General features: G+C 43.4%; 2 protein-coding genes across 2 annotated transcripts in view; one reads left to right on the forward strand and one right to left on the reverse strand.

Annotated features, from left to right (window-relative positions):
* The first annotated feature begins 2,246 nt into the window (after positions 1-2,246).
* On the forward strand, positions 2,247-6,648 carry LOC135547685 (interferon-inducible double-stranded RNA-dependent protein kinase activator A homolog). Its single transcript, XM_064976915.1, has 8 exons — positions 2,247-2,399; positions 2,636-2,811; positions 2,975-3,056; positions 3,170-3,245; positions 3,433-3,550; positions 3,732-3,826; positions 3,945-4,107; positions 4,239-6,648. Exons 1-8 carry the CDS (start codon positions 2,341-2,343, stop codon positions 4,394-4,396), a joined length of 927 nt encoding a protein of 308 aa, XP_064832987.1. The 5' UTR covers positions 2,247-2,340; the 3' UTR covers positions 4,397-6,648.
* Positions 6,649-7,273: 625 nt separating this feature from the next.
* Positions 7,274-25,665, reverse strand: part of LOC135547686 (oxysterol-binding protein-related protein 6-like) — a 93,990-nt gene continuing 75,598 nt past the window's right edge. Inside the window, exons 17-25 of the mRNA XM_064976916.1 lie at positions 23,629-23,882; positions 21,451-21,588; positions 18,007-18,070; positions 17,813-17,891; positions 16,886-17,030; positions 16,155-16,299; positions 13,071-13,197; positions 12,314-12,436; positions 7,274-11,527 (exon numbers count right to left, since the gene is read on the reverse strand). Coding sequence (XP_064832988.1) covers positions 11,419-11,527; positions 12,314-12,436; positions 13,071-13,197; positions 16,155-16,299; positions 16,886-17,030; positions 17,813-17,891; positions 18,007-18,070; positions 21,451-21,588; positions 23,629-23,882 — 1,184 coding nt within the window. The 3' untranslated portion in view covers positions 7,274-11,418. The remainder of the gene's footprint in view (positions 11,528-12,313; positions 12,437-13,070; positions 13,198-16,154; positions 16,300-16,885; positions 17,031-17,812; positions 17,892-18,006; positions 18,071-21,450; positions 21,589-23,628; positions 23,883-25,665) is intronic.

Genomic DNA, 25,665 nt, shown 5'->3' on the forward strand with positions numbered 1-25,665 from the left:
GGCTTACAACCTTGTGTATCTTATCTAGTGGCTTACAGCCTCGTGTATCTTATCTTAGTAACACCCTCTAGTGGCTTACAACCTTGTGTATCTTATCCCAGGGTTTTCCTAAATCGGTCTTCTGTTCAACCTGATAATCAATTGTACACACCTGGTGTCCCAGGTCTAAATCAGTCCCTCAACCAATTGTATTAGTTTGGGGACAGGTCGAAAGTCAAAACATTCCAGGACATTTAGCTACCTTGCTGTTGCTAGATCATTTGTCTTGGGAGATCAACATTGGGTTGTTCTTTTACCTGAAATGCATATGGTCCTTTTTTCAAATAATGAACTAATTGATGGAAGCCATAATCTCTCTGCAAATTAAAGCTGATCTACCCACTACATAAAAAAAGAAAAAAAAGAACTAAATAGTAATGAACTCATCAAGTTTTGGTTATTTCAATCAGCTGTGTAGTGCTAGGGCAAAAAAAACTAAACATGCACCATTTGGGGTCCCCAGGACCAAGTTTGGAAAACACTGCCTTATGGAGTTTTTTATAACTTGTCAGAAAGTTCCAGATCAACTAGCCCATTGTCAGCTAACATTTTTTTAGTTTGATTTTTTTTTATCCCATAGATTTGGTTGTAATGTTTGAGTCACCTAAATATCACATGAATAAACAGACATGGCAAAAATGTATAGAATTTCAAGAAAATTGGCTTTAAAATGGGAAAGTTTTCTCGGCACCCCATGACAAAATGTGTAGAATTGCAGGAAATAAGCTAAATATAAGCTACATTTTATAAAAATGCAAGGTAGAGTAAAGCTTCTAGGTAATTTGATCCATAGCCATGTCCATTTTTACAAGCAAAGTCTGTGGGACATTGGTTACAGTAGCGTGCCGTGGTTCTGGGGCCTGGGCCTTCAGTAAAGTCCTACACAGTCCCACCCAAATTAATCATTATGATGCCATGGCTCTAGACACTATACATTTAGACAGAAACGCAGTATAACCAGGCGTTGCGTCACCTTGAAATTGACATTTTTATTCAGAGAATTGCAAGGGAAGAGTACAATAACTTTTCATTGTGCAGCTTCGTTGCCCTGCGCACTTGTTCGTTGAGCTGTAGATCCACTCGGGTGTCCCCAAAAGTTTTCAAAAGCACCATTGTTTGTAAGTGCCCAGCCGTACTTTGGTGTCTCGTTGCTGCCTTGGTTAGACAACTCAGGTTTGCAAAGCCAGTGTGGCACCAAACACCAAATCGATCACTTGCAAATAATAGGCATTGTCAGCAGTACAGTTTGCAGTGCTTCTCGGAGCCTGTCTTTGTAGCGTTGGCTTTGTAGCGTCGGAGTCTACCTCTCCTGACAATGTCTAACTTTTCTTGAAAAGTTTGTCTTGAGAATGGCGTTATAATTATATCCTCGACCAAATCGATATCTTCTCCTTCCGCCATTATGGGTTGAAAAAACAGTTTAGTCGTACGCAAATTAATTTGTTGATCAATTTCAGTTTCCTAGTTGGTAATCCAATCAAAAGACGTGCAGGCACTACACCTGCTCGCTGGCTCCTGTGCAACACTGGAGCCAGCCAGCAGGCGTACAATAGCCAACTCTAAAGCTGATTGGTTGACACTAAATTTTAATTTCCATTCACTTTAAGCTACAAGCGCCCACACTGTTGATTCTGAAGGCCTGAGGGCAGATTTTAGAACCCTGGCAACACATGATGGCTGAATATGATTGGATAAAATATCTAACATAAAGACCAGCCCTCCAAATCTCAACCTGGGGCTGGAAGCAGAGCAACCAAGAGGAACACTATGAAATTAAGAGTGTAACTCTTACTCTGGGGAATAATTTAATACATATTTGTGGGAAAATATATTTAAAAATATATATATATTCTGATGACGTTTAGGCCAGCAGAGAAGGCCTTGCTGGCCCTGACGGCCCACCACTGATTGGTTACCTAAAAGCCTGAATGTTGAGAGCTTTTTTGAATTCTCAGATATGTTACATGTTCTGCTCTGTTGATCTGAACCAACAAGGTGTTGGCCGATGCTTTCTGCAGAAATGTCCCTCATTTCTACTATCAGTTGTATTGAAGTCTGGCCATACACTGCCTGGGCATAACACATCCTGGAAAGGTTTACACTGTGAATGTAGAGCAGATCATTTGCTAAGCAACTTCCGGGTAGAATTTCCTGAACAAAATGTTTAGGGTTATTGACATGTTTCTGCTATTACGTGGGGGACTCTTATTTTGAAGATTTCTGAAATTCCGTGACCCGGAAGTTGCCGACGAGATTTTGATCAATATTCCCAACAGTTTTATTAAGTAGATATTGTTAGCCATGTCTCAAGACGGATTTCAACCTACACTTATAAGGACCACGCACACTAACAACACGAGGTCTGTCATGCTACTACTAGCTAGCTACATCCATTTGATGCTCGACGTTAGCTAGTACGCTAACCCTAGATAGCTACCTGGTATAATTGTTAATAGCAATGCCCAACTAGCTAGCCATACTGTGCTTCTCGCACACCTCGTACTGTCATTGGTTGCTAAATAATACAACAAACACAGCTATACCATTCAATCTAATACAGTGACACTAATGACTGTTCATCATGCCTTTTACACAGCTCGAGTATTCAACAACCACAGGCACCGTGCCCTCGTAAAACACCCATACAAGTTCTACATGAATATGGAACAAAAATTGGTAACCTTCCCGTGTACGTGATGGAAAAGGCCGAAGGGGAGGCGCACCAACCCAGCTTCATCTTCAACGTTACAATAGGAGATATGTCCTGCACAGGTGAGTCGTCTTGCAACGTAGATCGCTAGTCACGTACGTTACACTACTTTTACAGTAGCTAGAGGATTAGGGGGCTTGTATAAACCACATATGGGCTTCACCGTTATATTGTCGGCCTCGTTTTCAATACTTTGCATAATGTCATTCGGTTGTTGTATCCCAGGTCAAGGAGCCAGTAAAAAAGCCGCCAAACACAAAGCCGCTGAGTCTGCCCTGAACCTTCTGGAAATAGACCCCGGAACACCGTGAGTTAACATGGACGATATCTGACATGAGCATATATGAAAACAAGTAGCATTTGCAACCATTATGGCCACCGGTAACATTCACTTTTTACGTCTGATTTCCCCTATTGCAGCCTTCACATAAAGAAGGAGAGTAATGGCAACCCAGCAAAGCCCAACGACCAACCCAACTCAGTGGGGAAACTGCAGGTGTTTTTATTATTGCCCTTTTGTTAAGACAATAGGGCTGTGTACTGTTGCATGGCTGTAGTCGTCATAACACATTTGTGTTGTCAATGAGTCTCTTCAGGGTATCAGATGAAAAATAGTCCACACACATGATTATGAATAGATTGCTTGTTTTCACATCTTTGCTAATATGGATTCCTCCCCAAAGGAGCTGGCCCTGCAGCACGGATGGCGCCTCCCTGAATATACCGTTTTCACAGAGGCAGGCCCACCTCACAAGAGAGAGTTCACTGTTACCTGCAGAATGGAGTTGCTCACAGAGACTGGTATGGTGATTCCACTGTTGTTCTTTATAAATGTTTTATCATTGCATTGAAATAACATGTTAGAGGTGGGGGTTTTTTCGGAGGGGGTGGGGTTGGTGGATTATTTAAACACATTCTACCTTCGGGAAGTGTTCAATTGAGTCATTCATAGTGCTGTGTGTCATCCACGTGTAACCGATAGCGACGGGAAATTCCAAGAAGGTGGCTAAAAAGGCATGTGCTGAGAAGATGTTAGCAAAACTTCTAAATGTGTCTGGTTGTCCTGAAATCACATGGGTATGTAGAATATTTCCTCTCTTTGGCCTCTTCACCAAGAATAATAAAACATATATATTTAGGACATTTTGTCATCTAGAATGTATGTAATGTGTATAGTTTGACCAACTCATTCCAGATCCCAAAGCCCGGTGTCCGATTGGAGAACTTGCGTAACTCCTCGGCAGAGAAGATGTCTCTCCTAAGAAGGAACCCACTCAGTATACCCAACACAGACTACATCCAGATGATGCTGGAGCTGTCCCAAGAGCAGGGCTTTGAAGTCACATACTTTGACATTGGTGAGTAGAGTTCATCTCTTCATTTGATTGAAATCAATCAGATGTGAACTTTTGTCTGTTTTCAAGAATGGCTAAACAGGGGCCTAATTCCAGGTGCTATTGTACAGTGTGTCTTGTCTTTTGCTTGGCAGATGAGCTGACCGTGAACGGGCAGTACCAGTGCTTGGCAGAGCTGTCCACCTCACCCATCGCCGTATGTCACGGCACAGGCATCTCCTGCGGCAACGCACATAACGACGCCGCACACAACGCTCTTCAGTACATCAAGATCATGGCTTCCATCAAATGAGCGATTGTAGTAAACGACACAGATGTTTTTTTTTTTAAGGAAAAACATATTTAACCTCAACTGAAAGGTGTTGCTATCCTCCATCTACCACTGTTTTCACTCCTTACCCCAGTGTTCACTTGGGTGTGGAATTGGTGAATATTGATGGCAGTATCAATAGAAATCATGCCATTCAGACAAATCTACCTAGTTTGTGTTTTTTTACAGTGACAGTTCATCACCTTGTGGTGTCTGTCAGCCATTTTAAAATAGTTTAAGAAAAAGATCAGCGGTACACAGTGAAAGCTAATCCTGTGGAGTTTATGTACTGTGGAAGGACAAGGGAATAGAATGGACACAAGTCTTGAAATGTTGAGAACAGTCTCCATCCTATCCCATTGTTGACATGTTGAGAACAGTCTCCACCCTATCCCATTGTTGACATGTTGAGAACAGTCTCCATCCTATCCCATTGTTGACATGTTGAGAACAGTCTCCATCCTATCCCATTGTTGACATGTTGAGAACAGTCTCCACCCTATCCCATTGTTGACATGTTGAGAAGTCTCCACCCTATCCCATTGTTGACATGTTGAGAACAGTCTCCATCCTATCCCATTGTTGACATGTTGAGAACAGTCTCCATCCTATCCCATAGTTGACATGTTGAGAACAGTCTCCATCCTATCCCATTGTTGACATGTTGAGAACAGTCTCCACCCTATCCCATAGTTGACATGTTGAGAACAGTCTCCATCCTATCCCATTGTTGACATGTTGAGAACAGTCTCCACCCTATCCCATTGTTGACATGTTGAGAACAGTCTCCATCCTATCCCATTGTTGACATGTTGAGAACAGTCTCCATCCTATCCCATTGTTGACATGTTGAGAACAGTCTCCATCCTATCCCATTGTTGTTGTTTTTCTATACATGCAATAGTGTATTGAATGATAAATGTAAAACTATTTGCACTGAACAAAATTAATGAGAACTCGTTTTGCCTCGTTTACTCATAAGCCTATGATGAAACGCTAACGTAAATCTGACCCTCATTTTTCACATAGGGATATTTTCTAAATGAAGCAGATAAATTAAGTAGGAACAAACTAAATATTCATTACACATTGGTATTTTGTTTGATGTAATTGGTTATTATTCCTCTTTGCCAAGTCAATATTCAATTACATTACTGTGAAACACTTTTCCATAGTGTATATTAATAGCATAGTCTATCATAACTTTTAGTTTGATTTTAAAGTTTGAGCTTTGGTTAACACCATTATATTAGTTTATTTTTTATTGTATTTGATTCTGTCAAACAGGACTCTTGTTTTGTGTAACTACCACATGTCTTAACAGAGAACAAGACCAACAGCAGGTTTTAGTTTAGTGTCAAAACAAAAACAACTGCTCAATTGGGCTCCGGAGTGGCACAGCGGTCGAAGGCACTGCATCTCAGTGCTAGAGGCGTCACTACAGACCCTGGTTCGATTCCAGGCTGTATTACAACCGGCTGTGATTGGGAGTCCCATAGAGCGGCGCCCGGGTTAGTTTGGCCGAGGTAGGCCATCATTGTAAATAAGAATGTGTTCTTAACTGACTTGCCTAGTTAAATAAAAATACAAATTAATTAGAAAATGTAACATTTGGCTTGTTTAGGTTGAATTGTGCTTACATCATGAGATTATATAAATCTACATGTCTAGACTATGAAAATATGTATTTCTTTTTGTAAAATGTATATTTAATTTAATGGTAGCAAGATTGCATACTCGGAAACATCGGGACAACTCCTGTCTTAGACTTCAAGGCCGCCATTTTGTTGTCTTCGCTCTACAAAGAGACAATAATTGGAATCTTTGTAGCTTTGATGTTGATATCTAAGATTGTTGTGATTGGTGATGTCATCTTCTCAGTCTACCTGTAATGTAGCCTAGTTATGTCAGGTGAGTATGAAGTCATTTTGCTGTGTGTGTGTGTGTGTTTTGAAGGCTTTGAGTTTGTGTTTGTGCTGGTTGAAATGCTATGCTAATGACGGGATGATATTTACTACCGGATTCCACCTTGTCCTGAGTTTGTCACAAAGCCTAGATTGGGTGGTTTAATCGCATTTTGGTTTCCTTTAACAAGGGGTGTATTGTATGTAGTGTTTTTGGTAGACTCAACCCAAACGTGTGCTGTGTACCTGACCACATTAATACACAACTATTACATGTGAAGTGGGACAGACATGTTAAATAAATCTACTTGACATTGATGTCATTCTAAATCTGTCCTCTTTTTAAACAATCCCAAATTGTATTTTTTATTTTTTTTAACCTTAGATTTGAACCACTACTGTAGACTGACTATATAGACAAGCCTGATTTATAGGAGAGTGAACACAGTGAACTCTTTATTTTGGTTTCTGTGACTAATAATTCAGTCCTCTCTACAGTCTCTTGGTATGGGTCAAGATGCCAGCAGCAGCACTGATGAAAAACCCCAAATAGCCCACAAAATATTCTTGCAATCCGGTGCAATAATTTCTTCACTTGTTTTTGGGTCACTGGCAACCCAGTCCATTACTGCGATCTACTGTGCAGGAGACTCAAGAGTTTGATATTACAATAACTATTCTAGTAACTACTATACTAACCTCAGTAATGCTTGGCTGAAACTACTACACTAACCTCAGTAATGCTTGGCTGAAACTACTACACTAACCTCAGTAATGCTTGGCTGAAACTACTACACTAACCTCAGTAATGCTTGGCTGAAACTACTACACTAACCTCAGTAATGCTTGGCTGAAACTACTACACTAACCTCAGTAATGCTTGGCTGAAACTACTACACTAACCTCAGTAATGCTTGGCTGAGTTTGGAGGGTCAACACTCAAGGCAGCACAGTGTGTGGCAGACTCCTCGGTTGTATTTATTTTGTATTAGACCAAGCACTATGATAGCAGCAGTGTACAGTGGTCATGGAAAGATATGTACTTAAGACAATTGCACTTTAGAAGGTACCCATTAGAAAATGGACTTAAAGAACTCCGCTGACACAGTGTGTAATATTTACATGTCAGTTCGAAACTCAAAAGAAAAACTCCAATAGAGGAAATAAAAAATCTTTCATAAGGCATTTGCAACATTCATTGGCAGGCTATGTCATTTAAACATGCAGATACATAAACATTGTCACCCATTAACTACTCAGGAAGTTTCATCGTTCTACTCTGATGAAACAAGTCTTAGTTATTTTCTACAAGGCCTCTCTCTCTTTCTGAAAACAATGTATTCATCTAGAACATCACAGACTACCTGATCCTCCTCAAATATCATGTAGTTTGATGTTGATGTTGATAGTAAAGTCTTTACATCAGGCCAAAAGAGGAGACAGGAATATTCTACTGTTTACATGTAGTGCAGTGCAATAGAGTACTGGGCTGACAGTATGATACTGACAATAACGGTGATCACAAATGAGTGGAGTTGACTGCACAGAAAATTAGAATATCTAGATTTATGGGAAATATCATTGTCCCCCCGCCTACATCGTACCAAGATTTCAGACACATTCCGAGCACTTCTATTCCCCAACATTATTCAGTACATAATACAATTTGGGGAACAATACTCAAGTGGGGAAAGTGGTTGATTGGATTTGAAATGGTTTCCTTATCTGACTTGTATGTGGTTTCTTATCAACATTGTGTGCGAGGAATTAATAAAAATGTATTAAGGCACATCAAGTGGAATTGACAGTGGACAAACAAATTAGATTTCTGAATACATGGCTACAATATGTTGTAGTCATATCTATCGTTTTTCTGTCTTAATCTTCAGTACTGGACATTACACACGAAAATAATAGTCAAGACTTTATAGTTGAACGTTTCCATTCTATATATTTCTAACGTAGGACCACTTTCCTTGTTTCAATTTCCGGCTTCACTAGGACAAAACAAAGAACAAATCAATATAATCCAAATGTACAATGTATCGTTACAGATTCTGTGGTAATCTAACACTGAACCATTGTGTATGGACTGCCACACACAATGACAAGAGGGAAGGGGGACGTCAAATATACATTAAAGCTGTTTGGCAGTAGTAATCTAAACCTTTTAAAATGGTATTGGTGAATGGTTAAGGACAACATCATAGCAGTAAATTATAGGAACTGGACACTTGTTTAAAGGATAATCAAATATAATAGCTTTTTTCTCTGTGTTGTAACTACATAATGAAAACACCATAACTAGAATGAGTTTATATTTTTCTATAATTAAAAAACACTCGTCTTTGGCTTTAACGTCAACATTCTGCCACGTTAAAGGATTTGCAAAAGCAAAAAAAATTCTGAACGTTGTAAAATAATTTTGGCCCTTGGCCTCTTTTACATAACACAAATTAATATGTATATGGGAATCTGTTATGTATTGTCAAAGAACTGACAAAAAGGCATCCCTAAGTGTTTTACAATACACTTGTATGTGGGGATATCTAGTCAGTCAGTCTGGTGTACTGTAGTTGTATAAGTGGGGGTATCTAGTCAGTCAGTCTGGTGTACTGTAGTTGTATAAGTGGGGGTATCTAGTCAGTCAGTCTGGTGTACTGTAGTTGTATAAGTGGGGGTATCTAGTCAGTCAGTCTGGTGTACTGTAGTTGTATAAGTGGGGTATCTCGTCAGACAGTCTGGTGTAGATGTATAAGTGGGGGTATCTAGTCAGTCAGTCTAGTGTCGTTCAATAAATTGGGGTAGCTAGTCAGTCTGGTGTAGTTGTGACACTCCAATGATCATGTGGATCCCAGTAGAGGTCACGTGGTTCCCAGTAGAGGTCACATGGTTCCCAGTAGAGGTCACGTTGACCTCTATACTGCTACAGGACAGCAGGACTACTACTCCACTTTCACTACGCTTGTCATTTCACTGAGGGGCTTAGTTGGAAAATAACGTGAAAAGGAAATACACTAACGAGCCAACCAGCTACCACATTATACATAGACCTGTATCAAAGATGAGTCGGTGTAACTATGTTTCCAGACAAGTGACCTGGGTTTTAAATAGATTCTTTAGAAGGGATGGGCACACGGCCAGTAGGTATGTCTTCATATCACCATATCAGATGTCCTGGGTGCTGACATGTCTTTATAGTTCTACTGCAGGCTAGGATTCTCACTATAACACTCAGACAACAACACAGATCAATTGTATTACAGGAAATTAAAGAACATTCAAATTATATTCATACCTTTTTTTTCTTTCTTAAACCTTCAAAAATAGTTTTCGTGTGAGCTGAATAACAGAAAGCAGAATTGTCTATACATGTAAAAGTTAATTACAAGGAAGTATTGTCTGTAGCTTAAACAGTTGTGATGAGTGATGAGGGGGGTGTGCTGCATGAAGGCTCGAAAAAGGAAGTCACTTACCAGTGCTTATGTATCAGCTGTTGGGCCGGTCTCCCTCAACTAGCCAAACTGGAACTAAACGTCTCAACTCAAGGGGTTTTGTCTTTGGGAGTCGCTGAGAAAACGTCTCAACATACAGCAATGTCCTTCACCAATACCAGTGATTAAAACAAATTAAAGACATGTTCCGGAACTTTGGCGACTAATACGTTATTATTATTATTTTTAAACCTCTCGCTTTGGGCTAGATGTGTCAATAGCCACGCTTATACCTAACATGTGCCTTTTGTCCTGTTCTTGTCTTCATTCTGATTGTGCCACATTTTTAGACAGGTGTATATATCAATAAAAAAGCAAGATCAGGACGAAGGACACATGTAAGTGGCAGGTATAAACGGGGCTAATGTATAGTTCATACATGCTTAATCTATGAGCAGAATTATGGTTTTACATCAATTAGACACAAAATCCCTCGTTTGAAAGTGACTGTTTTTCTGGAAGCTGAGCTGCACCATTTTCCCCCACGTGGTCCAGCCCCCTAGAAATTCGAGTTCAACCAATGAGCTTCAACCATTTGAGTGACAGCTAACAAGAGGCACATCATGCACACACAGCAGAGAGAGAGAGACAGAGCAATGATGTGGTGCACAAATCTGCACATACGTGATGTAGTACGCAATTTTCCTCTTTTTTGTCTCGTGAGTGCTACTTTCATAACTACTGGCTAAAAACTATACAAAACTACCGGAGTATCTCTTTTAACTTTCACAAAAAAATGTGTGCCCCAATAGAGAATACAGCTATGATTCAGACTGAACTAATGCAAATGGCTAATTAAAAAATAAATAAGAGCAATCTTCCAATATTGTATATTAGTTAAATTTTCACTCAATTCTATGATGTTGAAGATATTTTACAAAAACTTCAGACTTCATTATTTTCTTTTTAAAACAAATAATGTTAGTCTATATAGGATATGCCAATGAAAGCTGGACTCTAAACATGCATGACACATACATTAGTAGTTGGTTAAAGGCCTAATCCAAACACTAGTCTAAATCAAACCGCTTTCAGAACAAACACTAGTCTAAATCAAACCGCTTTCATTACCATCACTAATCTAAATCAAACCGCTTTCATTACCATCACTAATCTAAATCAAACTGCTTTCAGAACAAACACTAATCTAAATCAAACCGCTTTCATTACCATCACTAATCTAAATCAAACTGCTTTCAGAACAAACACTAATCTAAATCAAACCGCTTTCATTACCATCACTAGTCTATATCAAACCACTATCAGAACTCAAGTGGGTTTCACTAAAAGCTTTAAAATGTGTGGTGTGGATAGATGACATTAAGGCAAGGACAAACACAAAATGACTTAGGATAGATCTACATGGTAAGATTGTTGCCCTGACAACCCAGCCTCCGCACCAAGCTCAATGAGGGGGATCCAAGAGGATGCTTGAATGGGTGACTGGCCGGCTGAATAGGGCGATGGTAAGTCATCAACTCATCTCAGCTCTTGTATCCTTCCACACTGTCATTTTGTCAATGAGATATTCATTTGAAATCCTCATTGTGCATAGATAAAAGCCTTTGTCAGCGATGATGATATGGTGTGCATAGCGATCCACATGCTACCATAGATTAGGGTTTTCCATGTTGATGAAGCCGGGGGATTTGCGAAGCTCCCAGTAGGTGTTGTTAGTGACCCAGCGCTCCCTTTGATTGGCATCAACCACTTTCCTGGGAGGAAAGAGACGGGCAATCAATGGTAGGGAGTTAGATGTCATGAACGAAATGGATAATCATTAATGACACAACTCAGCCACACAAGTAACAGTCAGAGGTATTTCTATCTATCTTGGGGAGACCCTCCCAACTTCCCCAGTTCCCCCACGAAGCTGGCCTGGGGGAGACCTTCCCAACTTCCCCCTGATTCCCCCACTAAGTTGGCCTGGGGAAAACCTTCCCAACTTCCCCCTGATTCCCCCACTAAGCTGGCCTGGGGGAGACCTTCCCAACTTCCCCAGTTCCCCCACTAAGCTGGCCTGGGGAAAACCTTCCCAACTTCCCCCTGATTCCCCCACTAAGCTGGCCTGGGGGAGACCTTCCCAACTTCCCCTGATTCCCCCACTAAGCTGGCCTGGGGAAAACCTTCCCAACTTCCCCCTGATTCCCCCACGAAGCTGGCCTGGGGGAGACCTTCCCAACTTCCCCCTGATTCCCCCACTAAGCTGGCCTGGGGGAGACCTTCCCAAACCTCTCTGTTTCCCCCACTAACCTGGCCTGGGGGAGACCTTCCCAAACTACCCTGTTTCCCCCACTAACCTTACCTGGGGGAGACCTTCCCAAACTACCCCCTATTTACCCCACTAAGCTGGCATGGGGGAGACCTTCCCAAACTACCCCGTTTCCCCCACTAACCTGGCCTGGGGGAGACCTTCACAACCTACCCCCCATTTCCCCCACTAACCTTACCTGGGGAATATAGTATGTCCTTGTAAATGACCACCTAGCCTCTTTACTCACTTGAAGAAGCGTGGTTCATGCTTAATGTCGTTCTCGTCTTGCCACTTCCTCCTGGTGCGCTGCATGTCCTCAATGCGCTGCTTTTCTGAGGCTGCCATTTCCACATTGCCCTCCTCCAGGTGTCTAATGTAGAGAAACAACATCCCCATGAGTCGAATATACTGTCAAACGTCACTCGTCAGGGAAATACACATAAAGCTTGTAAACATATTTAATCATACAAATACTATCTCATCCTCTTATTGCAGATGTAAAACTAGCTTTTAGTCCTTTTTTAGAGCTTCACTAATCAACCATTCTGTAACTCTATATCAGACCACAACAACAGCTGCATTGTGCTGGTTGGCATTTATTGTCATGAATCTTATCCAGGAGGCAATTCTGCAGAGTGGTCACTAGCTGGCACAGCCACAATGTCATGAAATCTGATTTTAAACCTAACATTAACTACACCGCTAACCCTAATGCCTAACCCTCACTTTAAATTTAGACCAAAAAGGACATTTTTTTTTCCATACATTTTTACGATATAGTCAATTTTGATTTGGCAGCTGGTTCAACTCGCCTCCAGGGCAAGGTTCATGAAAATAAAGGTGTGCTAGTTCAGTGGTTCATCCAGTCCGATCTGTATGATACTGGTACCGCTCCACCTTCTCTCAACAGGTGGCAGCAGTAGGTAGCACACAGTGCATTTCTCCTACAGTCTTCTAGGTACAGTACCTGAAAGTGTGATGGCGCAACGTTTGTATGTCTCTACCTTTGATCGGGTCTGAAGCGGGCATCTGTGGGTGGTAGCAGGTCTTGCATCTCAGGGCAAAGCTCATTGAGCTCAATGGCAAACCTGGTAAAGCCATAATACAGCTCGTAGTCTGTGGGCATGGAGCCTGAGGAAGGAACGCATGACATCACACGGGTCACGAATCAGTTCAAAGTTCTTTTTTTTTTCTTCTCTTCTTTTTTTTGTTTTTGAAATGCAGACAATTATATTGATGGAAGCAACAATCTATCTGCAATATTAAAGCTGATCCCCCTAAAATAAAATAAAATAATGAGTTCAAAGTTTTTATTTTCCATTGGTGTGGATTATTTTTCTTTCTTTGTCCCCGTATTATAACCTTATGTACTAGTATTTTACTGTGTAATCTAATGCTGTTGTCTGCTTAACGACTGCGGATATCCAATTCAAACCGTCCTGCTTAGCAACAGTATGATTGACGTAGTTACTTTCGTCAACAGTAACTATGACGAAAAATACTCGTCAACTACCTATTTTTCATTTACATTACATTTAAGTCATTTAGCAGACGCTCTTATCCAGAGCGACTTACTGAAACTATGACGAGACACCCTGGAGGGGGGGAGACACCCTGGAGGGGGGAGACACCCTGGAGGGGGGGAACCCGATAACTATTCCAAATTTACTTTTCATTTTAGTTGGCGACAACGTGACGAGAATTCCACGTAAGACTAATGGACATTTCATTTGACATGAAGCTCCTTTTCATCTGTTTTGTCTTAATGCTTGAAAAATATTTCATGCAATCCTCTCAGTTGCATGGTCTGATTGAGCTGCTATGTTCTCCCACACAGCTTTTTATGTCCATCTTTTACACTGAAGCCAGGATATCTCCTTTTTAAAAAAAAACAACTTTTATTTATCCAGATTTTTCTCATTGAGATATCATCTCTTTTTCAAGAGAGACCTGGTCTAACCTCAACTAGAAACAACAATCTTTCTTACTTTCATGTAGGCTTTTTTTTGTTGCTTTGATTAGGGACAGATCGAAATTTACTGGGGAGTGGGAGGGGCTTGTCCAACTCAAGGTGTCATAAATAAAATGAACCCCCTCCCCAACATAAAAAAATATTTTTACACGACCCTCCTCTTAGCCAATCAAATACATGGAACATCCCCTCCCCCCCTCATTGAATTAACTCAAAATAATGTTTAACAACACAAATAACAATAACTGTAGCGACCTTGTGTTTCTGAATGTGGATATCGACTTTGCCACTTCAGCATGCTTTTGTGGCCAGAAGGGTGAGGTTTCACCGACCATCACAGACGAGCTCACTCTCCCTGCCTGTTTCATTACACTACGATCAGAGTCGGCTGCAGACAATGATCAGCTCGGAAGAAATCACATTTTCAATATTTTGATGCCATATTTATTAAAATATATTGCAACACATTTATCACCGACAGGTTTCTGTGCCAATGCACCACGCAACCAATAAACAATAGCGACTTTGGGCACTCCCAATATCACGGTTTGTGTTTTCAACACCACAATAAATAGACTATGTCAATCTCAACAAACAGAAAATGTATTCTGTGTGTCATTAAAATGCTTGTTGTTTTGTAATAGATGTCACTTTCCATTCATCAAATGTCCGCTGCATATTTTGGATTGATTGATTGAAAAGATTTTATTTGTCAGTGAAAAACCATACATAGACATACTGTTCAACAGTTTGGGGTCACTTAGAAATGTCCTTGTTTTTTTTTAAAGAAAATTGTATTTTTTTTGTCCATTAAAATAACATCAAATTGATCAGAAATACAGCGTAGACATTGTTCATGTTGTAAATTACTATTGTAGCTGGAAACGGCTGATTTTTTTATGGAATATCTACATAGGCGTACAGAGGCCCATTGTCAGCAACCATCACTCCTCTGTTCCAATGGCATGTTGTGTTAGCTAATCCAAGTTTAACATTTTAAAAGGCTAATTGATCATTAGAAAACCATTTTGCAATTATATTAGCACAGCTGAAAACTTTTGTTCTGATTAAAGAAGCAATAAAACGGGCATTTGAACTAGTTGAGTTTTTGGAACATCAGTTTTTGTGGGTTCGGTTACAGGCTCAAAATGGCGAGAAACAAAGACCTTTCTTCTGAAACTCGTCAGTCTATTCTTGTTCTGAGAAATGAAGGCTACTCCATGTGAGAAATTGCCAAGAAACTGAAGATCTCATACAATGCTGCGTACTACTCCCTTCACAGAACAAAGCAAACTGGCTCTAACCAGAATAGAAAGAGGAGTGGGAGGCCCCGGTGCACAACTGAGCAAGGACAAGTACATTAGTGTCTAGTTTGCGATATAGACGCCTCACAAGTCCTCATCAAGTTGCTGTTGCTTTTGTACTACGGGAAAAACAAATGCTATTTGTTGAATATAAGGAGTACAGTAATAGATTTTGAAAAGCTGAAATTCTCCCCCTTTCAAGGAAACCACTTTTATTTACCCTCCTTGACAGTTATGACGGGGAGAAAAATCAGCTGTAAAATGTTTAACCTGTAGCCAAGGCTTTGTAGCCTATATGGTTAAAAAAAATATATTTTTTTACCTTTGTTTAACTAGGCAAGTCAGTTAAGAACAAATTCTTATTTTCAATGACGGCCTAGGAACAGTGGGTTAACTGCCTGTTCAGGGGCAGAACGACAGATTTGTACCTTGTCAGCTCGGGGGTTTGAACTTGCAACCTTCCGGTTACTAGTCCAACGCTCTAAACACTAGGCTACGATGCCGCATTGGTTCCAATCTGCCACAATATCAACGTTTCCAGCCAAGGTATTCATGGGGATAGTAGGTCGAGTTGGACAAGGCTATCTGAATGTGCACAAGATGGAAGTTAGAGGTAGCCGAAATATTCATTATTTAATAGAAGAAAAAAAACTATTGCGTGTCTAAAATGTCTGTGACTAAAACGACACTAAAATAGTTTATAATAATAACTAAAACTAACGAAGGATGAAATGACTAAAATGTGACTAAGACTAAAAGGTATTTTAAGATAAAAATCTAAAATAGCTGCCAAAATTCACACGGGTAGTTACCTGGCCTCCAGATGCATCTAGCAGAGGGCGGGACTCCACAGTAAAGGCCCTCGTGCCATTTTCCGAACAGCCGACGCACCACCTTCCCCTCTTGGTCCATCACAAACCCTTGAACCTCATTCACATTAGAACTCCAGTAATTTCCCTACAAGCAAAAATGAGACAACAGTAATATTGCGATCATAAGATAAATTACATCCATCATCCACTAGCAAGGAAACAATGTAGACAATAATTAAAATGTCCAAATTGTAGTCAGACAAGATATGTGATACATGCTCCAACAGGGATGGTTATTTCTCAGCACATAATTGTCTTTGGACTTCATAGTGATTTTATGGGACTTATTCCACAGCTGAGTTCACTGTCAAAAAAATTGCAATGGAGGTCCCTAAAGCCTTGTTAACATGAACAATTCTCTCTTAACACCTCCCCTCGCATGCATTGGTAGTGTTGCTAGAGACACCTTCCAGAAGGAGACCTCAGAAACCCAGGTGACCTTAATCTTGTGGCGATAAGGATTTCTATCACCATGGTTGTGTTTAACCTGGAACCACATAAGCGCAACTGAGGTGCCTAATGAATAATAATGACGAATTTGTGCCTAATGAATGCTGTCAGCCAAGATATGTGATACATGCTCCAACAGGGATGGTTATTTCTCAGCACATAATTGTCTTTGGACTTCATAGTGATTTTATGGGACTTATTCCAGTTCACCGATGTCTTACCTTGACGAAGGTAAGTTTGCAGATACAGGCGCTGCTTTTGGTGTTTCTAACGGTGATCTCTCCGTAGTGTTCGATCCACCTTCTCCCGCTTAGGATGTTGTGCACGCAGGTGGTGACCTTGTTCCATTCATAGTGGTCCCCAAAGCTGAACGACATAACAGCAGCAGTCAGGATATCTACAGTAATCACATGACAGTTATGAAGTCTGTCTGTGTCTTTAAGATGATAAGCGGGCCACATAATCACACAGAGTGTTAGAAGTGTCACGAGCTAAATAGCAGGGCCTGTGGAATCTCATTTTCTGAGGCACAGACACTTGCAATGTACTATAATCTATGTGCTTATTCAGCAACCTTCACACATCCCTTCCCGCTCTTCTGTCTAAGTGATTCATTTCCCACAGCTCCCCCTCCCAAACCCTGTCAAGGGGCACTTTAATAAGGCGTACAGTAGCTCTGTAAAAGCTTCCAGGGGCCCAGAGTGGAGTGATGACTGTGGCTGGGGTAGGCTAGCAGGGGCCTGAAGGCTTCAAGAAGGCCGCTGTTATGGATGTACCTCCTATAGTAAGTGACAGTGGGGATATGTCTTGAGGATGTCAGAGTGTGTGTGTGTGTGTGTGTGTGTGTGTGTGTGTGTGTGCAGTGTGTGTGGTGTGCAGTGTGTGGTGTGCAGTGTGTGTGTGTGTGTGTGTGCAGTGTGTGTGTGTGCAGTGTGTGGTGTGTGCAGTGTGTGTGTGTGCGGTGTGTGTGTGTGCTGTGTGTGTGTGTGCGGTGTGTGTGTGTGCGGTGTGTGTGTGCGGTATGTGCGTGTGTGTGTGTGTACGGTGTGTGTGTGCGGTATGTGCGTGTGTGTGTGTGTGTGCGGTGTGTGCGTGCGGTGTGTGTGTGCGGTGTGTGTGCGTGTGTGCGGTGTGTGTGTGTGTGTTACCTTGGAAGGATAACATTAACGGTGCCAATTGGGAGGATTTCCATTGATTTCCCCCAGAATTTGTTTTTCCATCTGACGTCTGAGAAGAAGATCGGCAGAATGAACCATCAATGAACCATCTTGATGCAAAATGACAAACCATGACCTCATTGAGGAAGTGCGCGTGTGACACTGTAATTCAACAGGTAACGTACCTTGCAAGAAGGTGAACTTGTTGGAATCAGCGTGACACGCTGATATGGGTGGATGGTGGCTCACCTTCAAGAGATAATCAAACGTCATAACATCAGTGACAATACTGCTAGATTATTGCCTCTTAGAGGAATTCATTTTAGGTCCAGATACAAAAGCAGCCACTTCATTCTAGAACCATTCTAAACGTGTTGTGAGAAGAAGAGGGTGAGTCATTATATCGTGACTATCATGCGGACTGGGCAACCAGTAACAGCTAACGCCAGCACTGAGGCTAAGTGCAAACTAGGTTCAGTCAAGGCCAGTCATTCAGGCCAGTCAGTCAGTCAGGTTCAGTCAGTCAGTCAGTCAGGTTCAGTCAGTCAGTCAGGTTCAGTCAGGTTCAGTCAGTCAGTCAGGTCAGTCAGGTTCAGTCAGTCAGTCAGGTCAGTCAGTCAGGTTCAGTCAGTCAGTCAGTCAGTCAGGTCAGTCAGGTTCAGTCAGTCAGTCAGGTTCAGTCAGGTTCAGTCAGTCAGTCAGGTCAGTCAGGTTCAGTCAGTCAGTCAGGTCAGTCAGTCAGGTTCAGTCAGTCAGTCAGGTTCAGTCAGGTTGAGGTCAGTCAGTCAGGTCAGTCAGGTTCAGTCAGTCAGTCAGTCAGTCAGTCAGGTCAGTCAGTCAGGTTCAGTCAGTCAGTCAGTCAGGTCAGTCAGGTTCAGTCAGTCAGTCAGGTCAGTCAGGTTCAGTCAGTCAGTCAGTCAGTCAGTCAGTCAGTCAGTCAGTCAGGTCAGTCAGTCAGGTTCAGTCAGTCGGTCAGTCAGGTCAGTCAGTCAGTCAGTCAGGTCAGTCAGTCAGTCAGTCAGTCAGTCAGTCAGTCAGTCAGGTTCAGTCAGTCAGTCAGGTTCAGTCAGTCAGTCAGGTTCAGTCAGTCAGGTTCAGTCAGTCAGTCAGGTTCAGTCAGGTTCAGTCAGTCAGTCAGTCAGGTTCAGTCAGTCAGTCAGGTCAGTCAGTCAGGTTCAGTCAGTCAGTCAGGCCAGTCAGGTTCAGTCAGTCAGGTTCAGTCAGTCAGTCAGTCAGGTTCAGTCAGTCAGTCAGTCAGTCAGTCAGGTTCAGTCAGTCAGTCAGGTTCAGTCAGTCAGTCAGGCCAGTCAGGCCAGTCAGGTTCAGTCAGTCAGTCAGTCAGGTTCAGTCAGTCAGTCAGTCAGGTTCAGTCAGTCAGTCAGTCAGGTTCAGTCAGGCCAGTCAGTCAGTCAGTCAGGTTCAGTCAGTCAGTCAGTCAGGTTCAGTCAGTCAGTCAGTCAGGTTCAGTCAGTCAGTCAGTCAGGTTCAGTCAGGTTCATTCAGTCAGTCAGGCCAGTCAGGCCAGTCAGTCAGTCAGTCAGTCAGTCAGTCAGGTTCAGTCAGTCAGTCAGTCAGGTCAGTCAGTCAGGTTCAGTCAGTCAGTCAGTCAGTCAGGTTCAGTCAGTCAGTCAGTCAGGTTCAGTCAGTCAGTCAGTCAGTCAGTCAGGTTCAGTCAGTCAGTCAGTCAGTCAGTCAGGTTCAGTCAGTCAGTCAGTCAGTCAGGTTCAGTCAGTCAGTCAGTCAGTCAGGTTCAGTCAGGCCAGTCAGTCAGGTCAGTCAGTCAGTCAGGTCAGTCAGTCAGGTTCAGTCAGGTTCAGTCAGTCAGGCCAGTCAGGTTCAGTCAGTCAGTCAGTCAGTCAGTCAGGTTCAGTCAGTCAGTCAGTCAGTCAGGTTCAGTCAGGTTCAGTCAGTCAGTCAGTCAGGTTCAGTCAGGCCAGTCAGTCAGTCAGGTCAGTCAGTCAGGTCAGTCAGTCAGGTTCAGTCAGGTTCAGTCAGTCAGTCAGGCCAGTCAGGTTCAGTCAGTCAGTCAGTCAGTCAGGTTCAGTCAGTCAGTCAGTCAGGTTCAGTCAGTCAGTCAGTCAGTCAATCAGTCAGGTTCAGTCAGTCAGTCAGTCAGGTTCAGTCAGTCAGGCCAGTCAGGTTCAGTCAGTCAGTCAGTCAGGCCAGTCAGGTTCAGTCAGTCAGTCAGGCCAGTCAGGTTCAGTCAGTCAGTCAGTCAGTCAGGTCAGTCAGTCAGTCAGTCAGGTTCAGTCAGTCAGTCAGTCAGGTCAGTCAGTCAGCCAGTCAGGTTCAGTCAGTCAGTCAGTCAGGTTCAGTCAGTCAGTCAGTCAGGTTCAGTCAGTCAGTCAGGTTCAGTCAGTCAGGTTCAGTCAGTCAGTCAGTCAGTCAGGTTCAGTCAGTCAGGTCAGTCAGTCAGGTTCAGTCAGTCAGTCAGTCAGTCAGGTTCAGTCAGGTCAGTCAGTCAGTCAGTCAGTCAGGTCAGTCAGTCAGGTTCAGTCAGTCAGTCAGGTTCAGTCAGTCAGTCAGGTCAGTCAGTCAGTCAGGTTCAGTCAGTCAGTCAGTCAGTCAGTCAGGTTCAGTCAGGTTCAGTCAGTCAGTCAGTCAGTCAATCAGGCCAGTCAGGTTCAGTCAGTCAGGTCAGTCAGGCCAGTCAGGTGTTGAACACACATCCTCAGCCTTTGCCACCTTCTATAGGAATTTAACGACTGCATAGGGCTATGTTTTGGATGACTGGCTGCAAATGTTTATTGAATTGTTTTATTTCTGCCTTTTCTATTCCAGACATTCTGAAATTCACTAAAGCATCCCATGTATGTAACTTTAGTCTTTCACTTTTCAATGATTCAGTCAGGCCAGTCAGTCAGGTCAGGGACAATAGCTGAGAGATGACAACAACAGGGTCCCCATCATAAAGAGAGAGAAGAGGGCAGAATGACAGCCTTCCCTGGACCTGACCCTGGACTTGGACCTGACCTTGACCCTGGACCTGACCCTGGACTTGGACCTGACCCTGGATCTGACCCTGGACTTGGACCTGACCCTGGACTTGGACCTGACCCTGGATCTGACCCTGGACCCTGGATCTGACCCTGGACTTAGACCTGACCCTGGATCTGACCCTGGACTTGGACCTGACCCTGGACTTGGACCTGACCCTGGATCTGACCCTGGACCCTGGATCTGACCCAGGACCCTGGACCTACTCTAGCAGCAGACTGGGACAGTCTTTCTTTAAGCACTCTGAAAGCCTACAGACCTGACAGGATCAGTCTGCAACACAATACAATACTGCAACCTGCAGCTCATGTTAGTTATAAATGGACCTTACCGACTCCAGTGCATGGAAGAGAACGGGCACATTTGACCTGGTCTCAGAAATCCCAGACCAAGGGAACAATGGTACATTGAGGAGGCAACCAGTCTGTCTAAAGAGACTACATTTGACCCTGTTTTTTTGTTTAGGGACATTTACAGTATTTATTCATTTCTTGACAACGTATACACCATATGGGGGGTTAAGGTATTGGTAAATATGCCAGAGTCTGTATTTATAGGAGTAGCTGATCTAGGATCAGATTTCACCCTGTCCATTTCATTATAATCTAAAATGCAGTACTGTGGGAACCTACCTGCTCAGCGATAAAACACATGCCTTTGTCCTCACGGATACATTCATATGTCTCTCCCAGTAAAGGGTTGAATGGCTTGCTTCCCGCTCTGTAGTACGTGGAGGAGTATCCTGAGATGACGAACGCTGCCATAATGGCCTGTAGCAGAGAAACGGCAACACGATCAACAACAAAAAAATCAAAAAATACACAAACTACATAAAACATACACAATGTCTTCAATGCCTTACGTTAATATGGCTGCTGTCGTTACACTGAAACACAAATTCTCCTTTTCTGAAAGTTGTGCATGAATCATTTGTGCATCAAATACTGCATGGTACAGCAGTTAACCCCCTGGAACATCCTGGTTTACAACAGCCCAGTAATGAAATGTCATAGTCTTTTATCTAACAAGTCCAACATGTTTGTATTCACACACTGTCCTGTTATGATAACTAGGTCAGTGGAAGGACAGATGTGAGATTGAACAAGGTCGACAGCTGCATCAGAGTATGCTATTTCTGGCCTTTGTCTCTGGAAGCCTTCAGAATGTTTACTTTGGGCTTGTCACTCAACGCCACAGCAGCGCGCACAGATATAGACAAACTAACATGTCTGTCAGAACCAGGGACTGGGTCACGCTGTATGGGTTAGTGGTGGGAGACACTGGGTCACGCTGTATGTGTTAGTGGTGGGAGACACTGGGTCACACTGTATGGGTCAGTGGTGGGAGACACTGGGTCACACTGTATGGGTCAGTGATGGGAGACACTGGGTCACGCTGTATGTGTTAGTGGTGGGAGACACTGGGTCACGCTGTATGGGTCAGTGATGGGAGACACTGGGTCACGCTGTATGGGTCAGTGGTGGGAGACACTGGGTCACGCTGTATGGGTTAGTGGTTGGAGACACTGGGTCACGCTGTATGGGTTAGTAGTGGGAGACACTGGGTCACGCTGTATGGGTTAGTGATGGGAGACACTGGGTCACGCTGTATGGGTCAGTGGTGGGAGACACTGGGTCACGCTGTATGGGTCAGTGATGGGAGACACTGGGTCACGCTGTATGGGTCAGTGGTGGGAGACACTGGGTCACGCTGTATGGGTCAGTGGTGGGAGACACTGGGTCACGCTGTATGGGTTAGTGGTGGGAGACACTGGGTCACGCTGTATGGGTTAGTGATGGGAGACACTGGGTCATGCTGTATGGGTCAGTGATGGGAGACACTGGGTCACGCTGTATGGGTTAGTGATGGGAGGCACTGGGTCACGTTGTATGGGTCAGTGATGGGAGACACTGGGTCACGCTGTATGGGTCAGTGATGGGAGACACTGGGTCACGCTGTATGGGTCAGTGATGGGAGACACTGGGTCACGCTGTATGGGTTAGTGGTGGGAGACACTGGGTCACGCTGTATGGGTTAGTGGTGGGAGACACTGGGTCACGCTGTATGGGTTAGTGATGGGAGACACTGGGTCATGCTGTATGGGTCAGTGATGGGAGACACTGGGTCATGCTGTATGGGTCAGTGATGAGAGACACTGGGTCACGCTGTATGGGTCAGTGATGGGAGACACTGGGTCACGCTGTATGGGTTAGTGATGGTAATGTCTATGGTTGCTAATGCATCCTAATATAAAGAGGTTTTACATCATCTGATGAGTCTCTGTGGTATGTTTCCTCTGTGTTAGCTGGTTGACTGGGTCACATCATCACTAAGAGTTACAGTAATGTGCCATTTTGTCATAGCTTGTGGTGGTAGAGAATGCAGTTATACTGGTGGCCTTTTCAGAACTGTAACCATGAAGCTTTATACAACTAAGAGGGGTGAGTCTTTGGGCTGTACCATGAGTTCATACTCAGAGGGGTGAGTCTTTGGGCTGTACCATGAGTTCATACTCAGAGGTGAGTGCTTGGGCCGTACCATGAGTTCATACTCAGAGGGGTGAGTGCTTGGGCCGTACCATGAGTTCATACTCAGAGGGGTGAGTCTTTGGGCTGTACCATGAGTTCATACTCAGAGGGGTGAGTCTTTGGGCCGTACCATGCCTTCATACACAAAGGTGAGTGCTTGGGCCGTACCATGCGTTCATACACAGAGGTGAGTGCTTGGGCCGTACCATGCCTTCATACACAGAGGTGAGTGCTTGGGCCGTACCATGAGTTCATACACAAAGGTGAGTGCTTGGGCCGTACCATGCGTTCATAAGGGTCCTCCGTATCGGCAGCCCTGTCTAGCAGCTCAGTGTACTCCAGCTCTTCACACATGTGCTGCAGGGTGTTGAGGGGCTCGTTGAGCTCCACAGGCATGGACACCTTGGACAGGTCCTTCCCTATGTTGTTCCTCAGGATGTTCCACAGGTTGATGTTGCTGCAGTCTGGCGAGGGGGCGGGGAGACACGGCCGACGCCCGTTACGGAAGGCACTTCCAGCCAGGTCTCCGTTTGGCACTGAAACCAGAAGAAAGTACAGTACTGTGTCACGGACCATCATCGGGACTGATGACTGTCTGAACTACAAGGCCTCGTCAAATCCTAATCCTTGCATCTCATCGTGGCCACAGGTAGTTCACGACTGAAACATTCCTGCACTTCACACTGATAGCTCGAGTGCAGCTGTTGGCACACAGTGAGGCCTGTGAGGTCAATCCGCACGCACGCACACACGCACGCACGCACGCACGCACACACACACAGTAATGGAAGGAGAGGCATTTTTTTATTTGATTTATTTCACCTTTATTTAATCAGGTAGGCAAGTTGAGAACAAGTTCTCATTTACAATTGCGACCTGGCCAAGATAAAGCAAAGCAGTTCGACACATACAACGACACAGAGTTACACATGGAGCAAAACAAACATACAGTCAATAATACAGTATAAACAAGTCTATATACGATGTGAGCAAATGAGGTGAGATAAGGGAGGTAAAGGCAAAGAAAGGCCATGGTGGCAAAGTAAATACAATATAGCAAGTAAAACACTGGAATGGTAGATTTGCAATGGAAGAATGTGCAAAGTAGAAATAAAAATAATGGGATGCAAAGGAGCAAAATAAATAAATTAAATACAGTAGGGAAAGAGGTAGTTGTTTGGGCTAAAATATAGGTGGGCTATGTACAGGTGCAGTAATCTGTAAGCTGCTCAGTTGGTGCTTAAAGCTAGTGAGGGAGATAAGTGTTTCCAGTTTCAGTGCTTTTTGTAGTTCGTTCCAGTCATTGACAGCAGAGAACTGGAAGGAGAGGCGGCCAAAGAAAGAATTGGTTTTGGGGGTGACGAGAGAGATATACCTGCTGGAGCGTGTGCTACAGGTGGGAGATGCTATGGTGACCAGCGAGCTGAGATAAGGGGGACATTACCTAGCAGGGTCTTGTAGATGACATGGAGCCAGTGGGTTTGGCGACGAGTATGAAGCGAGGGCCAGCCAACGAGAGCGTACAGGTCGCAATGGTGGATAGTATATGGGGCTTTGGTGACAAAACGGATTGCACTGTGATAGACTGCATCCAATTTGTTGAGTAGGGTATTGGAGGCTATTTTGTAAATGACATCGCCAAAGTCGAGGATTGGTAGGATGGTCAGTTTTACAAGGGTATGTTTGGCAGCATGAGTGAAGGATGCTTTGTTGCGAAATAGGAAGCCAATTCTAGATTTAACTTTGAATTGGAGATATTTGATATGGGTCTGGAAGGAGAGTTTACAGTCTAACCAGACACCTAAGTATTTGTAGTTGTCCACGTATTCTAAATCAGAGCCGTCCAGAGTAGTGATGTTGGACAGGCGGGTAGGTGCAGGTAGCGATCGGTTGAAGAGCATGCATTTAGTTTTACTTGTATTTAAGAGCAATTGGAGGCCACGGAAGGAGAGTTGTATGGCATTGAAGCTTGCCTGGAGAGTTGTTAACACAGTGTCCAAAGAAGGGTCAGAAGTATACAGAATGGTGTCGTCTGCGTAGAGGTGGATCAGAGACTCACCAGCAGCAAGAGCGACCTCATTGATGTATACAGAGAAGAGAGTCGGTCCAAGAATTGAACCCTGTGGCACCCCCATAGAGACTGCCAGAGGTCCGGACAGCAGACCCTCCGATTTGACACACTGAACTCTATCAGAGAAGTAGTTGGTGAACCAGGCGAGGCAATCATTTGAGAAACCAAGGCTGTCGAGTCTGCCGATGAGGATGTGGTGATTGACAGAGTCGAAAGCCTTGGCCAGATCAATGAACACGGCTGCACAG

The sequence above is a fragment of the Oncorhynchus masou genome, chromosome 10 (genome assembly GCF_036934945.1).
Source record: "Oncorhynchus masou masou isolate Uvic2021 chromosome 10, UVic_Omas_1.1, whole genome shotgun sequence".
Classification (NCBI taxonomy): domain Eukaryota; kingdom Metazoa; phylum Chordata; class Actinopteri; order Salmoniformes; family Salmonidae; genus Oncorhynchus; species Oncorhynchus masou.